General features: G+C 57.1%; 1 protein-coding gene across 2 annotated transcripts in view; it reads left to right on the top strand.

Moving 5' to 3' along the window:
* The window catches only part of pnkp (polynucleotide kinase 3'-phosphatase), a 54921-nt gene that overhangs the window by 16021 nt on the left and 19822 nt on the right, over positions 1–19078 (top strand). For both annotated transcript variants that reach the window (XM_070866657.1, XM_070866656.1), the window contains exons 4-8: positions 5278–5733; positions 6694–6773; positions 9696–9753; positions 13729–13836; positions 17308–17379. In XM_070866657.1, coding sequence (XP_070722758.1) covers positions 5278–5733; positions 6694–6773; positions 9696–9753; positions 13729–13836; positions 17308–17379 — 774 coding nt within the window. The remainder of the gene's footprint in view (positions 1–5277; positions 5734–6693; positions 6774–9695; positions 9754–13728; positions 13837–17307; positions 17380–19078) is intronic.

Genomic DNA, 19078 nt, shown 5'->3' with positions numbered 1-19078 from the left:
TCTCTCGGTCTCTCTCTCTCTCTCTCTCGGTCTCTCTCTCTCTCTCTCGGTCTCTCTCTCTCGGTCTCGCTCTCTCTCTCTCAGTCTCGCTCTCTCTCTCTCGGTCTCTCTCGTTCTCTCTCTCTCAGTCTCTCTCTCTCGGTCTCGCTCTCTCTCTCTCAGTCTCGCTCTCTCTCTCTCGGTCTCTCTCTCTCGGTCTCTCTCTCTCTCGGTCTCTCTCTCTCTCGGTCTCGGTCTCTCTCTCTCTCTCTCTCTCTCTCCCTCTCTCTCTCTCGCTCTCTCTCTCTCGGTCTCTCTCGGTCTCGCTCTCTCTCTCTCTCGGTCTCGCTCTCTCTCTCGGTCTCTCTCGGTCTCTCTCTCTCGGTCTCTCTCTCTCTCTCTCGGTCTCTCTCTCTCTCTCTCGGTCTCGGTCTCTCGGTCTCGCTCTCTCTCTCTCTCAGTCTCGCTCTCTCTCTCTCGGTCTCTCTCGGTCTCTCTCTCTCGGTCTCTTTCTCTCGGTCTCGGTCTCTCTCTCTCGGTCTCTCTCTCTCTCTCTCGGTCTCTCTCTCTCGGTCTCGCTCTCTCGGTCTCGGTCTCTCTCTCTCGGTCTCTCTCTCTCTCTCTCGTTCTCGGTCTCTCGGTCTCGCTCTCTCTCTCTCGGTCTCGGTCTCTCTCTCTCGCTCTCTCTCTCTCGGTCTCGGTCTCTCTCTCTCGGTCTCTCTCTCTCTCTCGTTCTCGGTCTCTCGGTCTCGCTCTCTCTCGGTCTCGGTCTCTCTCTCTCGCTCTCTCTCTCTCGGTCTCGGTCTCTCTCTCTCGGTCTCTCTCTCTCGCTCTCTCTTTCTCGGTCTCGCTCTCTCGGTCTCGCTCTCTCGGTCTCGCTCTCTCGGTCTCTCTCTCTCGGTCTCTCTCTCTCGGTCTCGGTCTCTCTCTCTCGCTCTCTCTCTCTCGGTCTCGGTCTCTCGGTCTCTCTCACTAAGTCTCGCTCTCTCTCTCTTGCTCTCTCTCTCTCCGACCCTCGCTCTCTCTCAGTCCCTCGCTCTCTCTTTCTCGGTCCCTCGCTCTCTCTCTCTCGGTCCCTCGCTCTCTCTCTCTCTCGGTCCCTCGCTCTCTCTCTCGTTCCCTCGCTCTCTCTCTCTCGGTCCCTCGCTCTCTCTCTCTCTCGGTCCCTCGCTCTCTCTCGGTCCCTCGCTCTCTCTCTCTCGTTCCCTCGCTCTCTCTCTCTCGGTCCCTCGCTCTCTCTCTCTCAGTCCCTCGCTCTCTCTCTCGGTCCCTCGCTCTCTCTCAGTTCCTCGCTCTCTCTCGGTCCCTCGCTCTCTCTCTCTCTCGGTCCCTCGCTCTCTCTCTCTCGGTCCCTCGCTCTCTCTCTCTCTCTCGGTCCCTCGCTCTCTCTCTCTCGGTCCCTCGCTCTCTCTCTCTCGATCCCTCGCTCTCTCTCTCTCTCTCTCTCGGTCCCTCGCTCTCTCTCTCTCGGTCCCTCGCTCTCTCTCTCTCGGTCCCTCGCTCTCTCTCTCTCGGTCCCTCGCTCTCTCTCTCAGTCCCTCGCTCTCTCTCGGTCCCTCGCTCTCTCTCTCTCGGTCCCTCGCTCTCTCTCTCGTTCCCTCGCTCTCTCTCGGTCCCTCGCTCTCTCTCTCTCGGTCCCTCGCTCTCTCTCTCTCTCAGTCCCTCGCTCTCTCTCGGTCCCTCGCTCTCTCTCTCTCTCGGTCCCTCGCTCTCTCTCTCGGTCCCTCGCTCTCTCTCTCTCTCGGTCCCTCGCTCTCTCTCTCTCTCGGTCCCTCGCTCTCTCTCTCGGTCCCTCGCTCTCTCTCTCTCGGTCCCTCGCTCTCTCTCTCTCTCGGTCCCTCGCTCTCTCTCTCGGTCTCTCTCTCTCTCGGTCCCTCGCTCTCTCTCGGTCCCTCGCTCTCTCTCTCGGTCCCTCGCTCTCTCTCGGTCCCTCGCTCTCTCTCTCTCGGTCCCTCGCTCTCTCTCGGTCCCTCGCTCTCTCTCTCTCGGTCCCTCTCTCTCTCTCTCTCTCCCTCGCTCTCTCTCTCTCGATCCCTCGCTCTCTCTCTCTCGATCCCTCGCTCTCTCTCTCTGTCCCTCTCTCTCTCTCTCGTCCCTCTCTCTCTCTCTCGGTCCCTCGCTCTCTCTCTCTCGGTCCCTCGCTCTCTCTCGGTCCCTCGCTCTCTCTCTCTCAGTCCCTCGCTTTCTCTCTCTCGGTCCCTCGCTCTCTCTCTCTCGGTCCCTCGCTCTCTCTCTCTCGGTCCCTCGCTCTCTCTCTCTCAGTCCCTCGCTCTCTCTCTCTCGGTCCCTCGCTCTCTCTCTCTCGGTCCCTCGCTCTCTCTCTCGGTCCCTCGCTCTCTCTCTCTCAGTCCCTCGCTTTCTCTCTCTCGGTCCCTCGCTCTCTCTCTCGGTCCCTCGCTTTCTCTCTCTCGGTCCCTCGCTCTCTCTCTCTCGGTCCCTCGCTCTCTCTCTCTCGGTCCCTCGCTCTCTCTCTCTCAGTCCCTCGCTCTCTCTCTCTCGGTCCCTCGCTCTCTCTCTCTCTCGGTCCCTCGCTCTCTCTCTCTCGGTCCCTCGCTCTCTCTCTCGGTCCCTCGCTCTCTCTCTCTCGGTCCCTCGCTCTCTCTCTCTCAGTCCCTCGCTTTCTCTCTCTCGGTCCCTAGCTCTCTCTCTCTCCGTCCCTCGCTCTCCCTCTTTCGGTCCCTCGCTCTCTCTCTCTCGGTCCCTCGCTCTCTCTCTCTCGGTCCCTCGCTCTCTCTCTCTCCGTCCCTCGCTCTCCCTCTCTCGGTCCCTCGCTCTCTCTCTCTCGGTCCCTCGCTCTCTTTCTCTCGGTCCCTCGCTCTCTCTCTCTCGGTCCCTCGCTCTCTCTCTCGGTCCCTCACTCTCTCTCTCAGTCCCTCGCTCTCTCTCTCGGTCCCTCGCTCTCTCTCAGTTCCTCGCTCTCTCTCGGTCCCTCGCTCTCTCTCTCTCTCGGTCCCTCGCTCTCTCTCTCTCGGTCCCTCGCTCTCTCTCTCTCTCTCGGTCCCTCGCTCTCTCTCTCTCGGTCCCTCGCTCTCTCTCTCTCGATCCCTCGCTCTCTCTCTCTCTCTCTCTCGGTCCCTCGCTCTCTCTCTCTCGGTCCCTCGCTCTCTCTCTCTCGGTCCCTCGCTCTCTCTCTCAGTCCCTCGCTCTCTCTCGGTCCCTCGCTCTCTCTCTCTCTCGGTCCCTCGCTCTCTCTCTCGTTCCCTCGCTCTCTCTCGGTCCCTCGCTCTCTCTCTCTCGGTCCCTCGCTCTCTCTCTCTCTCAGTCCCTCGCTCTCTCTCGGTCCCTCGCTCTCTCTCTCTCTCTCGGTCCCTCGCTCTCTCTCTCGGTCCCTCGCTCTCTCTCTCTCTCGGTCCCTCGCTCTCTCTCTCTCTCGGTCCCTCGCTCTCTCTCTCGGTCCCTCGCTCTCTCTCTCGGTCCCTCGCTCTCTCTCTCTCGGTCCCTCGCTCTCTCTCTCTCTCGGTCCCTCGCTCTCTCTCTCGGTCTCTCTCTCTCTCGGTCCCTCGCTCTCTCTCGGTCCCTCGCTCTCTCTCTCGGTCCCTCGCTCTCTCTCGGTCCCTCGCTCTCTCTCTCTCGGTCCCTCGCTCTCTCTCGGTCCCTCGCTCTCTCTCTCTCGGTCCCTCTCTCTCTCTCTCTCTCCCTCGCTCTCTCTCTCTCGATCCCTCGCTCTCTCTCTCTCGATCCCTCGCTCTCTCTCTCTCTCTCTCTCGTCCCTCTCTCTCTCTCTCGTCCCTCTCTCTCTCTCTCGGTCCCTCGCTCTCTCTCTCTCGGTCCCTCGCTCTCTCTCGGTCCCTCGCTCTCTCTCTCTCAGTCCCTCGCTTTCTCTCTCTCGGTCCCTCGCTCTCTCTCTCTCGGTCCCTCGCTCTCTCTCTCTCGGTCCCTCGCTCTCTCTCTCTCAGTCCCTCGCTCTCTCTCTCTCGGTCCCTCGCTCTCTCTCTCTCGGTCCCTCGCTCTCTCTCTCGGTCCCTCGCTCTCTCTCTCTCAGTCCCTCGCTTTCTCTCTCTCGGTCCCTCGCTCTCTCTCTCGGTCCCTCGCTTTCTCTCTCTCGGTCCCTCGCTCTCTCTCTCTCGGTCCCTCGCTCTCTCTCTCTCGGTCCCTCGCTCTCTCTCTCTCAGTCCCTCGCTCTCTCTCTCTCGGTCCCTCGCTCTCTCTCTCTCTCGGTCCCTCGCTCTCTCTCTCTCGGTCCCTCGCTCTCTCTCTCGGTCCCTCGCTCTCTCTCTCTCGGTCCCTCGCTCTCTCTCTCTCAGTCCCTCGCTTTCTCTCTCTCGGTCCCTAGCTCTCTCTCTCTCCGTCCCTCGCTCTCCCTCTTTCGGTCCCTCGCTCTCTCTCTCTCGGTCCCTCGCTCTCTCTCTCTCGGTCCCTCGCTCTCTCTCTCTCCGTCCCTCGCTCTCCCTCTCTCGGTCCCTCGCTCTCTCTCTCTCGGTCCCTCGCTCTCTCTCTCTCGGTCCCTCGCTCTCTCTCTCGGTCCCTCACTCTCTCTCTCTGTCCCTCGCTCTCTCTCTCTCGGTCCCTCGCTCGCTCTCTCTCGGTCCCTCGCTCCTCTCTCTCGTTCCCTCGCTCCTCTCTCTCGGTCCCTCGCTCCTCTCTCTCGGTCCCTCGCTCCTCTCTCTCGGTCCCTCGCTCCTCTCTCTCGTTCCCTCGCTCTCTCTCTCTCGGTCCCTCGCTCGCTCGCTCTCGGTCCCTCGCCCCTCTCTCTCGCCCCTCTCTCTCGCCCCCATGCCCCTCTCTCTCGCCCCCTCGCCCCTCTCTCTCGCCCCCATGCCCCTCTCTCTCGCCCCTCGCCCCTCTCTCTCGCCCCTCTCTCTCGCCCCCACGCCCCTTTCTCTCTCGCCCCCTCGCCCTTCTCTCTCACCCCCTCGCCCCTCTCTCACCCCTCTCTCGCCCCCACGCCCCTCTCTCTCGCCCCTTCGCCCCTCTCTCTCGCCCCCTCACCCCTCTCTCTCGCCCCCACGCCCCTCTCTCTCACCCCTCTCTCTCGCCCCCTCGCCCCTCTCTCTCGCCTCCACGCCCCTATCTCTCGCCCCCTCGCCCCTATCTCTTGCCCCTCTCTCTCGCCCCTCGCCCCTCTCTCGCCCCCCACGCCCCTCTCTCTCGCCCCTCTCTCTCGCCCCCCACGCCCCTCTCTCTCGCCCCTCTCTCTTGCCCCTCCCCCTCTCTCTTGCCCCTCCCCCTCTCTCTCGCCCCTCCCCCTCTCTCACGCCCCTCCCCCTCTCTCACGCCCCTCCCCGTCTCTCTCCTCTTCCCCCTCTCTATCTCCCCCTCCCCCTCTCTTCCCCTCTGACTATTCCCCTCCTGTTACAGCTGGGCATGAACCCGAGCTCAGTCGGGGGTCGGAGCCTGGAGCCGGGGCTGGAGGCCACTCTGCGGGAAGGGGAGACGCTCCACGTGGTCAACGGGCTGTATCCCCACACAGTGCGCTTCGCGCCCTCCAGCCCCTCTGGGGCCAAAGGTCAGCAGCAGGCGGCCGACCTCGCCCCAGACCCCGGACACCAGGAGGCCCAGGAGGAGGAGGAGGAGGAGGAGGAGGAGGAGGTGATGCGGCCGAGGACCCCGGGGGGTGGCGAAGACTCCCCAGAACCCGCCCGGAAGAGGCCGCGGACAGAGAATCCCGGCCACGGAAGCAGCTCAGGAGACGAGGAGGAGGCCGGAGGAGGTCCGATCCCGGAGGTCGCAGGTCAACCCTGGCCCCAGGACAAGTGGATAAAGGAGACCAAGTTGTTGGTGTTCACCAAGAAGGGCGTGCGGGCCAGGTCAAAGGTGAAGGGTCACGGGTCAACATCCAATTGCGGGGCTCAGATGGGGGGTTTATATATAGAAAACAGATACGCGGGAGTGAGTTACAGTCTGGAATCTAATCGAGGGGTTCGGGGGGTTTATATATAGAATAACAGATACCCGGGAGTGAGTTACAGACTGGAATCTAATCGAGGGGTTCGGGGGGTTTATATATAGAATAACAGATATCCGGGAGTGAGTTACAGACTGGAATCTAATCCAGGGGTTCGGGGGGGTTTATATATAGAATAACAGATACCCGGGAGTGAGTTACAGTCTGGAATCTAATCCAGGGGTTCGGGGGGGTTTATATATAGAATAACAGATACCCGGGAGTGAGTTACAGACTGGAATCTAATCGAGGGGTTCGGGTGGTTTATATATAGAATAACAGATACCCGGGAGTGAGTTACAGACTGGAATCTAATCGAGGGGTTCGGGTGGTTTATATATAGAATAACAGATACCCTGGAGTGAGTTACAGACTGGAATCTAATCGAGGGGTTCGGGTGGTTTATATATAGAATAACAGATACCCGGGAGTGAGTTACAGACTGGAATCTAATCCAGGGGTTCGGGGGGGTTTATATATAGAATAACAGATACCTGGGAGTGAGTTACAGTCTGGAATCTAATCGAGGGGTTCGGGGGGGTTTATATATAGAATAACAGATACCCGGGAGTGAGTTACAGGGTGGAATCTAATCGAGGGGTTCGGGGGGTTTATATACAGAATAACAGATACCCGGGAGTGAGTTACAGACTGGAATCTAATCGAGGGGTTCGGGGGGTTTATATATAGAATAACAGATACCTGGGAGTGAGTTACAGGCTGGAATCTAATCGAAGGGTTCGGGGGGTTTATATATAGAATAACAGATACCTGGGAGTGAGTTACAGGCTGGAAATTAATTGTCTATATCATTTCATTATTTTATTTAGTTTGCTGGTTTCGATATTGATGGCACCATAATCACCACAAGATCAGGGAAAGTCTTCCCCACGGGACCAGATGATTGGAGGTGAGCCAGAGGTCGTTGGATTAATGTCAGTAACACAGGACGCTGGGGGAGAGGGGTTACTGAGTGACAGTGTGAGGGAGCTGGATTAACATCAGTACAGATACAGTCAGTAACACAGGGTGCTGGGGGAGAGGGGTTACTGAGTGACAGTGTGAGGGAGCTGGATTAACATCAGTACAGATACAGTCAGTAACACAGTGCGCTGGGGGAGAGGGGTTACTGAGTGACAGTGTGAGGGAGCTGGATTAACATCAGTACAGATACAGTCAGTAACACAGTGCGCTGGGGGAGAGGGGTTACTGAGTGACAGTGTGAGGGAGCTGGATTAACATCAGTACAGATACAGTCAGTAACACAGGGTGCTGGGGGAGAGGGGTTACTGAGTAACAGTGTGAGGGAGCTGGATTAACATCAGTACAGATACAGTCAGTAACACAGGGCGCTGGGGGAGAGGGGTTACGGAGTGACAGTGTGAGGGAGCTGGATTAACATCAGTAGAGATACAGTCAGTGACACAGGGCGCTGGGGGAGAGGGGTTACTGAGTGACAGTGTGAGGGAGATTATCATCAGTAGAGATACAGTCAGTAACACAGGGCGCTGGGGGAGAGGGGTTACTGAGTGACAGTGTGAGGGAGCTGGATTAATATCAGGAGAGGAGAGGGATAGTTTACCTGTTTCACAGTCACAGAGGATGTTATTTGTGAGTTTGATATGAGCTGTTTCGGTACTGTTGCAGGGGTGGAAACCAGATTGAAGGTATCCAAACATGGAATTGTGTAAAAGGCGGGCACGCACTTGGGAGGTGACAACACGTTCAAGGACTTTGGAGAGGAAAGGGAGGTTGGAAATGAGGTGATAGTTTGCAAGGACGGAGGGTCAGGTAATGTTTTTTTGAGGAGAGGGTTGATGACGGCAGATTAAGAGAGGGGACAGTATCTGAGAACCGTCAACAATATTGGCTAACATGGGAGCCAGAAAGGGAAGTTGTGGGGTCAGCAGTTTAGTCCGCATGCCCCAGACACGAGACTCCCCAAAGCGAGCGCCCTACTCGGAACTCCTTCACGGCAAGCGAGCCCCAGGTGGGCAGAGGAAACGTTATAAGGGACCACCCTCAAAGCCCTCCCTGATAAAGTGCAACATCCCCACCGACACCTGGGAGTCCCTGGGCCCAAAGACCAGTCCCGCCCTCAGTGGAGGAAGTGCATCCGGGAGGGCGCTGAGCACCTCGAGTCTCGTCGCCGAGAGCGTGCAGAAAGCAAGCGCAGGCAGCGGAAGGAGCGTGCGGCAAACCAGTCCCACCCTCCCCTTCCCTCAACCACTGTCTGTCCCACCTGTGACAGGGGACTGTGGTTCCCGTATTGGACTGTTCAGCCACCTGAGAACTCACTGTTAGAGTGGAGGCAAGTCTTCCTCGACTCCGAGGGACTGCCTGTGATGATGATGATGGGAATAGGGTTGAGGGATGAGCTGGAAAGGTCAAGAGGGGAGAGCGGAGAGAAACTGGAGAAAGATGCGAGTTCAAGGCTCGGGCGGGGGTGGGGGGGAACTCAGAGGAAGTATGGACTGGAGGAAGAAAGGGAAGGGGCACAGGCAGCTGATCGGATGGTCAGATGCGGTATAATGTGGATAAATGTGAGGTTATCCACTTTGGGGGCAAAAACAGGAAGGCAGATTATTATCTGAATGGTGACAGATTAGGAAAAGGGGAGGTGCAACGAGACCTGGGTGTCATGGTACATCAGTCATTGAAAGTTGGCATGCAGGTACAGCAGGCGGTGAAGAAGGCAAATGGTATGTTGGCCTTCATAGCGAGGGGATTTGAGTATAGGAGCAGGGAGGTCTTACTGCAGTTGTACAGGGCCTTAGTGAGGCCTCAGCTGGAATATTGTGTTCAGTTTTGGTCTCCTAATCTGAGGAAGGACATTCTTGCTATTGAGGGAGTGCAGCGAAGGTTCACCAGACTGATTCCCGGGATGGCAGGACTGACATATCAAGAAAGACTGGATCGACTGGGCTTGTATTCATTGGAATTATAGCAGAATGAGAGGGGATCTCATAGAAACATATAAAATTCTGATGGGACTGGACAGGTTAGATGCAGGAAGAATGTTCCCGATGTTGGGGAAGTCCAGAACCAGGGGTCACAGTCTAAGGATAAGGGGTAAGCCATTTAGGACCGAGATGAGGAGAAACTTCTTCACTCAGAGAGTTGTTAACCTGTGGAATTCCCTGCCGCAGAGAGTTGTTGAGGCCAGTTCATTGGAGATATTGAAGAGGGAGTTAGATGTGGCCCTTACGGCTAAAGGGATCAAGGGGTATGGAGAGAAAGCAGGAAAGGGGTACTGAGGTGAATGATCAGCCATGATCTTATTGAATGGTGGTGCAGGCTCGAAGGGCCGAATGGCCTGCTCCTGCACCTATTTTCTGTGTTTCTACGTCTCAATCTTCGAGACAGAGAAGTCCATCAGCTCCTCACACTTATTGTCGGAGGAGACTGGGGAGAGAGGTTTAAAAAGACGGTTGGCAGTGGAGAAGAGAAGCCGGGGTCTATCTTTGCCTGCCAGAATGATTCGGGAACAGTGAGCGATGTTGGCAGAGGAGAGAGCAGGAGCCGATGGCGCTTTGGGTGTTCCGGCCAGATCTGGCGGTGCATGGCTGAACCACTTGTCCGCCACTTCCGGCCAAGTCTGTGTCCCTTGAACTGGAGGGAGCAAAGATGAGGGCTGTACCAGGGGGAGGGTGAGAGAGAGAGAGAGTCATGGTTTAATGGGGACCATTAGTGGTGGAGGTGAGGGTGTGGTTGAGTAGATCGATAGCTGCGGAAACGTCATGGTGAACTGATGGCCGGAGGCTGGACACTTGGGGCTTTGAAAGTGCAGTGGAGATAATGTCTGTTGTTTTTTTTTTTTCCGTTTTTCCAGAATTTTGTACCCGGAGATCCCCAGGAAGCTGAAGGAGCTGGCTCAGGATGGCTACAAGGTGAGGTGTTGGGTTAACGGAGGCGGGGTTTTTTTTGGGGCGCCTCCCACCCCTTTCGGGGGGCATCTTGCCGCTGGGCGGTGCCTCCCGGAGCGGGCGTGGTTTACCGCTGAGGTCACTGGGTGGCATCTCCCACAATGCAACAGTGACTGCACCCCAAAAAGTGCTTCATTGGCTGGAAAGCGCTTTTGAGACGTCCGGTGGTCGTGAAAGGCGCTATAGAAATGCAAGTCTTTTTTTTACACCCCCCCCCAGTAAAATGGCCACTGATTGGCTCACCGTTTCTGATGCACCCCAGTAAAATGGCCACTGTTTCTGATCGCTCAATATACAGGTCATTGATTGTTCCACACTTCTGCTGTACCTCAGTAAAATGGTCACTGATTGGCTCACTGTTTCTGATGCACCCCAGTAAAATGGCCACTGTTTCTGATAGCTCAACATACAGGTCATTGATTGGTCCACACTTCTGATGCACCCCAGTAAAATGGCCACTGTTTCTGATCGCTCAATATACAGGTCATTGATTGGTCCACACTTCTGCTGTACCCCAGTAAAATGGCCACTGTTTCTGATCGCTCAATATACAGGTCATTGATTGGTCCACACTTCTGCTGTACCCCAGTAAAATAGCCACTGTTTCTGATCGCTCAATATACAGGTCATTGATTGGGCCACACTTCTGCTGTACCCCAGTAAAATGGTCACTGATTGGCTCACTGTTTCTGATGCACCCCAGTAAAATGGCCACAGTTTCTGATCGCTCAACATACATGTCATTGATTGGTCCACACTTCTGCTGTACCCCAGTAAAATGGTCACTGATTGGCTCACTGTTTCTGATGCACCCCAGTAAAATGGCCACAGTTTCTGATCGCTCAATATACAGGTCATTGATTGGTCCACACTTCTGCTGTACCCCAGTAAAATGGTCATCAATTGGCTCGGTTCTTTTGGGGCATGTTCTGGAGAAACGCTGGCTCTTGCTACCAAGTTACACCGTTGGGATTAAGTGGGAGGTCACAGTAATCATCGCTGCCCCGTGTCACCCCCCGCCCCTCACCCAACAACCCGTTCCCAGGCCTCTGCTTACCTTGCAACCCCCCAATTACTTTCCGGTTGATGAAAGTGGTGTCAGAGATGTTGTAAATGGGGCTCTCCACCGGTCTCTCTTTTCTTCCAGGGGGGAAATCCCTCCTTAAACTTGCCGAGAGCGTGCAGAAAGCAAGCGCAGGCAGCGGAAGGAGCGTGCGGCAAACCAGTCCCACCCTCCCCTTCCCTCAACCACTGTCTGTCCCACCTGTGACAGGGGACTGTGGTTCCCGTATTGGACTGTTCAGTCACCTGAGAACTCACTGTTAGAGTGGGGGCAAGTCTTCCTCGATTCCGAGGGGCTGCCTGTGATGATGATGATGATGATGTTGATGCCCGGCGATGCTGCAAGGGGCCGGTGGGCGAATGTCACATCCGGCGAGGGGCCTGGTAACGGAGAGCTGCGCGACGGATGACGGGGCGCACGAGAGCGAGGCGGTAAGTGTGCACGCTAGCGCGAAACCACCAGGGCAGTTCGCGGGCGTCAATGAATTCGCCGAGCCCGGTGGCTAACCCCTTTATCATCCTTGTTTTCAAATCCCTCCATGGCCCTCGCCCCCTCCCTATCTCTGTAACCCCCTCCAGCCCCTACACCCCTCCCTATCTCTGTAACCCCCTCCAGCCCGTACACACCTTCCTATCTCTGTAACCCCCTCCAGCCCCTACATCCCTCCATATCTCTGTAACCCCCTCCAGCCCCTACACCCCTCCCTATCTCTGTAACTTCCTCCAGCCCCTACACCCCTCCCTATCTCTGTAACCTCCTCCAGCCCCTACATCCCTCCCTATCTCTGTAACCTCCTCCAGCCCCTACACCCCTCCCTATCTCTGTAACCTCCTCCAGCCATACACCCCTCCCTATCTCTGCAACCCCCTCCAGCCCCTACACCCCTCCCTATCTCTGTAACCCCCTACACCCCTCCCTATCTCTGTAACCCCCTACACCCCTCCCTATCTCTGTAACCCCCTCCAGCCCCTACACCCCTCCCTATCTCTGTAACCCCCTCCAGCCCCCTACACCCCTCCCTATCTCTGTAACCCCCTCCAGCCCCCTACACCCCTCCCTATCTCTGTAACCTCCTCCAGCCCTACACCCCTCCCGATCTCTGTAACCTCCTCCAGCCCCTACACCCCTCCCTATCTCTGTAACCCCCTCCAGCCCCTACACCCCTCCCTATCTCTGTAACCTCCTCCAGCCTACACCCCTCCCTATCTCTGTAACCTCCTCCAGCCCTACACCCCTCCCTATCTCTGTAACCCCCTCCAGCCCCTACACCCCTCCCTATCTCTGTAACCTCCTCCAGCCCCTACACCCCTCCCTATCTCTGTAACCCCCTCCAGCCCCTACACCCCTCCCTATCTCTGTAACCCCCTCCAGCCCCCTACACCCCTCCCTATCTCTGTAACCTCCTCCAGCCCTACACCCCTCCCTATCTCTGTAACCTCCTCCAGCCCCTACACCCCTCCCTATCTCTGTAACCCCCTCCAGCCCCTACACCCCTCCCTATCTCTGTAACTTCCTCCAGCCCTACACCCCTCCCTATCTCTGTAACCTCCTCCAGCCCCTACACACCTCCCTATCTCTGTAACCCCCTCCAGCCCCTACACCCCTCCCTATCTCTGTAACCCCCTCCAGACCCTACATCCCTCCCTATCTCTGTAACCTCCCCCAGCCCCTACACCCCTCCCTATCTCTGTAACTCCCTCCAGCCCCTACATCCCTCCCTATCTCTGTAACCTCCCCCAGCCCCTACACCCCTCCCTATCTCTGTAACCTCCTCCAGCCCCTACACGCCTCCCTAACTCTGTAACCTCCTCCAGCCCCTACACCCTTCCCTATCTCTGTAACCTCCCCCAGCCCCTACACCCCTCCCTATCTCTGTAACCCCCTCCAGCCCCTACATCCCTCCCTATCTCTGTAATCTCCTCCAGCCCCTACACCCCTCCCTATCTCTGTAACCCCCTCCAGCCCCTACACCCTCCCTATCTCTGTAACCTCCTCCAGCCCCTGCACCCCTCCCTATCTCTGTAACCTCCTCCAGTCCCTACACCCCTCCCTATCTCTGTAACCTCCTCCAGCCCCTACACCCCTCCCTATCTCTATAACCCCCTCCAGCCCCTACACCCCTCCCTATCTCTGTAACCTCCTCCAGCCCCTACACCCCTCACAATCTCTGTAACCCCCTCCAGCCCCACAACCCCCCCGAGATGTCTGCGCCCCTCTTAATTCTGCCCTACTGACCATCCCTGATTATAATCGCTCCACCATCGCTGGCCGTGCCTTCCGTTGCCTGGGCCCCAAGCTCTGGAACTCCCTCCCTAAACCTCTCCACCTCTCCACCTTTCTACCTCTCACTCCTCCTTCAACCCGCTCCTTTAAAACCCACCTCTTTGGCCATTTCTTCTTCTGTGGCTCGGGGTCAAATTTATCTGTTTGTCTGTAACACTGTTGTCAATCGCCTTGGGACATTTTACGACGTTAAAGGCACAATATAAATAAAAGTAGTTGTTGTAGTTGTTATTGTCCCCCGCAAGCGCTAATAGGAAGCGCAAACCAGGCAAATTTCTGGCCCCCCCCCTTGGCGCCTTATTTTGGGAGGGGTGGGGGGATGGAACCACTCTCTCAACTTGACGTTTCTCTTGGGGGGAGTAGCGGAGAGCAGACTCCAGACTCAGCGCCTCTCCCTCTGCAGAGCAGATGTAGGGGGAGGGGCTCGGGGCTTGGCCGCGAGGCACGCCGCGGTCGAACAGCCCGCCGATGATGGCTGGTCGGGCGCGCGCACCAGCCCCGGATGAGGACCCCCGCTCGAACCCACATCCCCGGGCGCCTGTCCCCTTTAAACGAACACTGAACTCACGTTCCCAGCCTTTCGTCGGTTTCAGATCGTCTTCTTCACCAATCAGAGGGGGATCAGCCGGGGCAAGCTCCGCCCCCAGGACTTCCAGGCCAAGGCGGAGGCGATCGTCACCCGGCTGGGTGTTCCCATCCAGGTAAGTGGGGGTGGGGGGGGGCGATCGGTGGGAGAGAGGGTGTGTCGGAGGGGCAGTACTGAGGGAGTGCCGCACTGTCGGAGGGGCAGTACTGAGGGAGCGCCGCACTGTCGGAGGGGCAGTGCTGAGGGAGCGCCGCACTGTTGGAGGGGCAGTACTGAGGGAGCGCCGCACTGTCGGAGGGGCAGTACTGAGGGAGAGCCGCACTGTCGGAGGGGCAGTACTGAGGGAGCGCCGCACTGTCGGAGGGGCAGTGCTGAGGGAGCGCCGCACTGTCGGAGGGGCAGTGCTGAGGGAGCGCCGCACTGTCGGAGGGGCAGTACTGAGGGAGCGCCGCACTGTCGGAGGGGCAGTACTGAGGGAGCGCCGCACTGTCGGAGGGGCAGTACTGAGGGAGCGCCGCACTGTCGGAGGGGCAGTACTGAGGGAGTGCCGCTCTGTCGGAGGGGCAGTACTGAGGGAGCGCCGCACTGTCGGAGGGGCAGTACTGAGGGAGTGCCGCACTGTCGGAGGGGCAGTACTGAGGGAGTGCCGCACTGTCGGAGGGGCTGTACTGAGGGAGTGCCGCACTGTCGGAGGGGCAGTACTGAGGGAGCGCCGCACTGTCGGAGGGGCAGTACTGAGGGAGTGTCGCACCTTCGGAGGGGCAGTACTGAGGAATATTAAAAAGGAACAGTAAAGTATTCTACAGACACAGAGGCTGCAAGGTGATATAGACCGGTTGAGTGAGTTGGTGAAAAGGTGGCAGATGGGGAATAATATGGAGAAATGTGAGGTTATTTACTTTCATAGAACGAATGGAAATACAGAGTATTGTTTAAACGGTGAGAGATTGGGAAATGTTGGTGTTCAGAGGGACCTGGGGGTCCTTGAACACCAATCACTGAAAGTTAACCTGCAGGTCCAGCAAGCAATTAAGAAAGCAAATGGTACGTTGGCCTTTATTACAGGAGGTATTGAGTACAAGAGTAAAGACGTCTTGCTGCAATTATATCGGGCCCTGGTGAGACCACACCTGGAGTATTGTGTGCAGTTCTGGTCTCTTTACCGAAGGAAGGATATACTTGCCATTGAGGGAGAGCAGCGAAGGTTCACCAGACTGATTCCTGGGATGGGGGGGATTGTCCTGATGAGGAGAGATTGAGCAGACTGGGCCGATATTCTCTGGAGTTTAGAAGCATGAGAGGTGATCGCATTGTTACACACACAATTCTTACAGGGCTTGACCGGGTAGATGCAGGGAGGGTGTTCCCCCCCCCCCCGGGCTGGGGAGTCTAGAACCAGGGGTCACACAGTCTCGGGATAAGAACATGAGACCATAAGAAATAGGAGCAGGGGGTTAAAGGCCGTGCGGCCCCTCGAGGCTGCTCCGCCATTCGATAAGAGCAGTGCGCTCTGTACCTCCCCTTTACCTCCCGCCCCACGAGCGGAAGTCAGCCCGGTTTGCGACCCGCGAGGCTGGAACTGGGCATTTTCGCCCACGCGGGGACGGAGTGGAAATAAGGGTCGGCGCGCACGGCAATGACGTCATCGGCGGGTTGCACGGCATTCGGGGGCGCTACCTTGGCAATGCCTCCGTTAAATCCCACGCAGTTCCGCGGGAGCTGGTAGCACACCCTTCCCCACCCCCCCCATAGGCGCTACCGGGCATGGCAAAACAGGGCAATTTCGACCCCGGACTGTGTCTAAAATGAGGTGGAGAAACCGAGGGATTTGAGGGTTACAGATACACCGATCACTAAAAATCACGACACAGGTTAACAAGGCCATGAAATCGCAAGCCAAGCACTGGGGCTCAATCACAAGAGGGATAGCACAAACAAGCAGAGAAGTTATGTTAAATTTGGGAGCACTGTGCACAGTTCTGGTCTCCATATCACACTGGGAGCACTGTGCACAGTTCTGGTCATATCACACTGGGAGCACTGTGCACAGTTCTGGTCTCCATATCACACTGGGAGCACTGTGCACAGTTCTGGTCTCCATATCACACTGGGAGCACTGTGCACAGTTCTGGTCTCCATATCACACTGGGAGCACCGTGCACAGTTCTGGTCATATCACACTGGGAGCACTGTGCACAGTTCTGGTCATATCACACTGGGAGCACTGTGCACAGTTCTGGTCTCCATATCACACTAGGAGCACTGTGCACAGTTCTGGTCATATCACACTGGGAGCACTGTGCACAGTTCTGGTCTCCATATCACACTGGGAGCACTGTGCACAGTTCTGGTCATATCACACTGGGAGCACTGTGCACAGTTCTGGTCATATCACACTGGGAGCACTGTGCACAGTTCTGGTCATATCACACTGGGAGCACTGTGCACAGTTCTGGTCTCCATATCACACTGGGAGCACTGTGCACAGTTCTGGTCTCCATATCACACCGGGAGCACCATGTACAGTTCTGGTCATATCACACTGGGAGCACTGTGCACAGTTCTGGTCATATCACACTGGGAGCACTGTGCACAGTTCTGGTCATATCACACTGGGAGCACTGTGCACAGTTCTGGTCATATCACACTGGGAGCACCGTGCACAGTTCTGGTCTCCATATCACACTGGGAGCACTGTGCACAGTTCTGGTCATATCACACTGGGAGCACTGTATACAGTTCTGGTTATATCACACTGGGAGCACTGTGCACAGTTCTGGTCTCCATATCACACTGGGAGCACTGTGCACAGTTCTGGTCATATCACACTGGGAGCACTGTGTACAGTTCTGGTTATATCACACTGGGAGCACCGTGCACAGTTCTGGTCTCCATATCACACTGGGAGCACTGTGCACAGTTCTGGTCATATCACACTGGGAGCACTGTGTACAGTTCTGGTTATATCACACTGGGAGCACTGTGCACAGTTCTGGTCTCCATATCACACTGGGAGCACTGTGCACAGTTCTGGTCATATCACACTGGGAGCACTGTGCACAGTTCTGGTCTCCATATCACACTGGGAGCACTGTGCACAGTTCTGGTCTCCATATTACAAAAGGGATATAGAGAGACTGGAGAAGGTGCAGAAAATGGAATGATAGTTCTGCTATCTGGAAAGATTGAACGTGCTGGGGCTGTTTTCTCTGGACAAGAGAAGGCTGAGGAGTGACCCTGATAGAGGTGTTTAAGATTAGGAAGGGGTTCGATTGGGTAAACGTAGAGAAGATATTTCCACTTGTGGGGGAAGACCGGAACCAGGGGGCCACCAATATCAGACAGTCACTGATAAACCCAACGGGGGAATTCAGGAGAAACTTCTTTACCCAGAGAGGGGTGAGAATGTGGAACTCGCTGCCACAGGGAGGGGTTGAGGCGAATAGTATCGATGCGTTTAAGGGGGAGCTGGATAAACACACGGGGGAGATGGGAATAAGAGGGGGTGTGAGGAGAGCAGTGGGGCCGACTGCCCTGTTTCTGTGCTGTAACTACTTTGTGACAGTCTCGCTCCCCTTCCCTCCAGGTCTACGTTGCGACTGGATTGGGATTCTACCGTAAACCGATGCTCGGCATGCTGGATCACTTCCGGGAACAGGTACTCGAGACCGGTGTCGAGACGCGATTATGTACAGTTATCCCCGACTTGGCATTGTCATCGGCGGTCCCTCCAATCCAGGATGACTAGCTTCCACGTCAAACAGTTCCCAGGTGTTACAGTGAAGGACCTAATATTCCGGATCCCGAACTACATTCTGAAGGGTGGACGATGCCTGTGGGTGGATTGTTTTAACGTGGGGTGACCGTTGTACACCAGCCACCACACGGGGCTTGACAGAGCGAGGCCTGGGTCCAGGGGCAAGGGTTAACCAGGACGACTGGAGACCAGCTCTGCTGCACGGACCCAGTGCGCCCACATATCGCACACATGTGTGGGCTGGGCCCCGTGCTGCCCCTGGGGCCCCTCGGCTCTCCCGGGCCCCCGATCACGTCCCGCCACGATCTCTCGCCGCTCCTTCGCCCCGACCTCGCCGCTCCTGCTGTACCGGCCCACGCTCCCGTCCACAGACACACACACACACATACACACATGCTCAGACAGTGCGGTGTGTCAGTGTAATCTGTGTCTCCAATGCCACCCGATCAACCGTGACTCAGTGAGTAGCACACACACTCTCGCCTCTGAGTCAGGAGGTTGTGGGTTCAAGTCCCACTCCAGGGACTTGAGCACAAAAATCTAGGCCGACACTCGATTGCAGTGCTGAGGGGGCGCCGCTCTGTCAGAGGGGCAGTACTGAGGGAGCGCCGCACTGTCGGAGGGGCAGTACTGAGGGAGCGCCGCACTGTCGGAGGGGCGGTACTGAGGGAGCGCCGCACTGTCGGAGGGGCAGTACTGAGGGAGCGCCGCACTGTCGGAGGGGCAGCACTGAGGGAGCGCCGCACTGTCGGAGGGGCAGTACTGAGGGAGCGCCGCACTGTCGGAGGGGCAGCACTGAGGGAGCACCGCACTGTCGGAGGAGCAGTACTGAGGGAGCGCCGTACTGTCGGAGGGGCAGTACTGAGGGAGTGCCGCACTGTCGGAGGGGCAGTACTGAGGGAGCGCCGCACTGTCGGAGGGGCAGCACTGAGGGAGAGCCGCACTGTCGGAGGGGCAGTACTGAGGGAGCGCCGTACTGTCGGAGGGGCAGCACTGAGGGAGCGCCGCACTGTCGGAGGGGCAGCACTGAGGGAGTTCTCCCCGGTGTTCTGGGGCCAATATTTATCCCTCAATCAACATCACAAAAACTGATTATCAGGTCATTATCACATTGCTGTGTGTGGGAGCTTGCTGTGCGCAAATTGGCTGCCGCATTTCTCACATTACAACAGTAACCACACAAAGTACACTCCCACATTCTACCCGACGTAAACAAGAGGTGATCCAAAACTTGGCTGCCCCGTGTCCTAACTCACACCAAGTCCCACTCACCCATCACCCCCTGTGCTCACTGCCCCGTGTCCTAACTAGCACCGAGTCCCACTCACCCATCACCCCCTGTGCTCACTGACCCCGTGTCCTAACTCACACCCAGTCCCACTCACCCATCACCCCCTGTGCTCACTGTCCCGTGTCCTAACTCACACCCAGTCCCACTCACCCATCACCCCCTGTGCTCACTGCCCCGTGTCCTAACTCACACCCAGTCCCACTCACCCATCACCCCCTGTGCTCACTGCCCCGTGTCCTAACTCGCACCGAGTCCCACTCACCCATCACCCCCTGTGCTCACTGCCCCGTGTCCTAACTCACACCCAGT

Source organism: Pristiophorus japonicus, chromosome 23 (assembly GCF_044704955.1).
Source record: "Pristiophorus japonicus isolate sPriJap1 chromosome 23, sPriJap1.hap1, whole genome shotgun sequence".
Lineage (NCBI taxonomy): Eukaryota > Metazoa > Chordata > Chondrichthyes > Pristiophoridae > Pristiophorus > Pristiophorus japonicus.
Note: the sequence above shows the minus strand (reverse complement) of the source record. Positions and strands in the feature narration are given on the sequence as shown.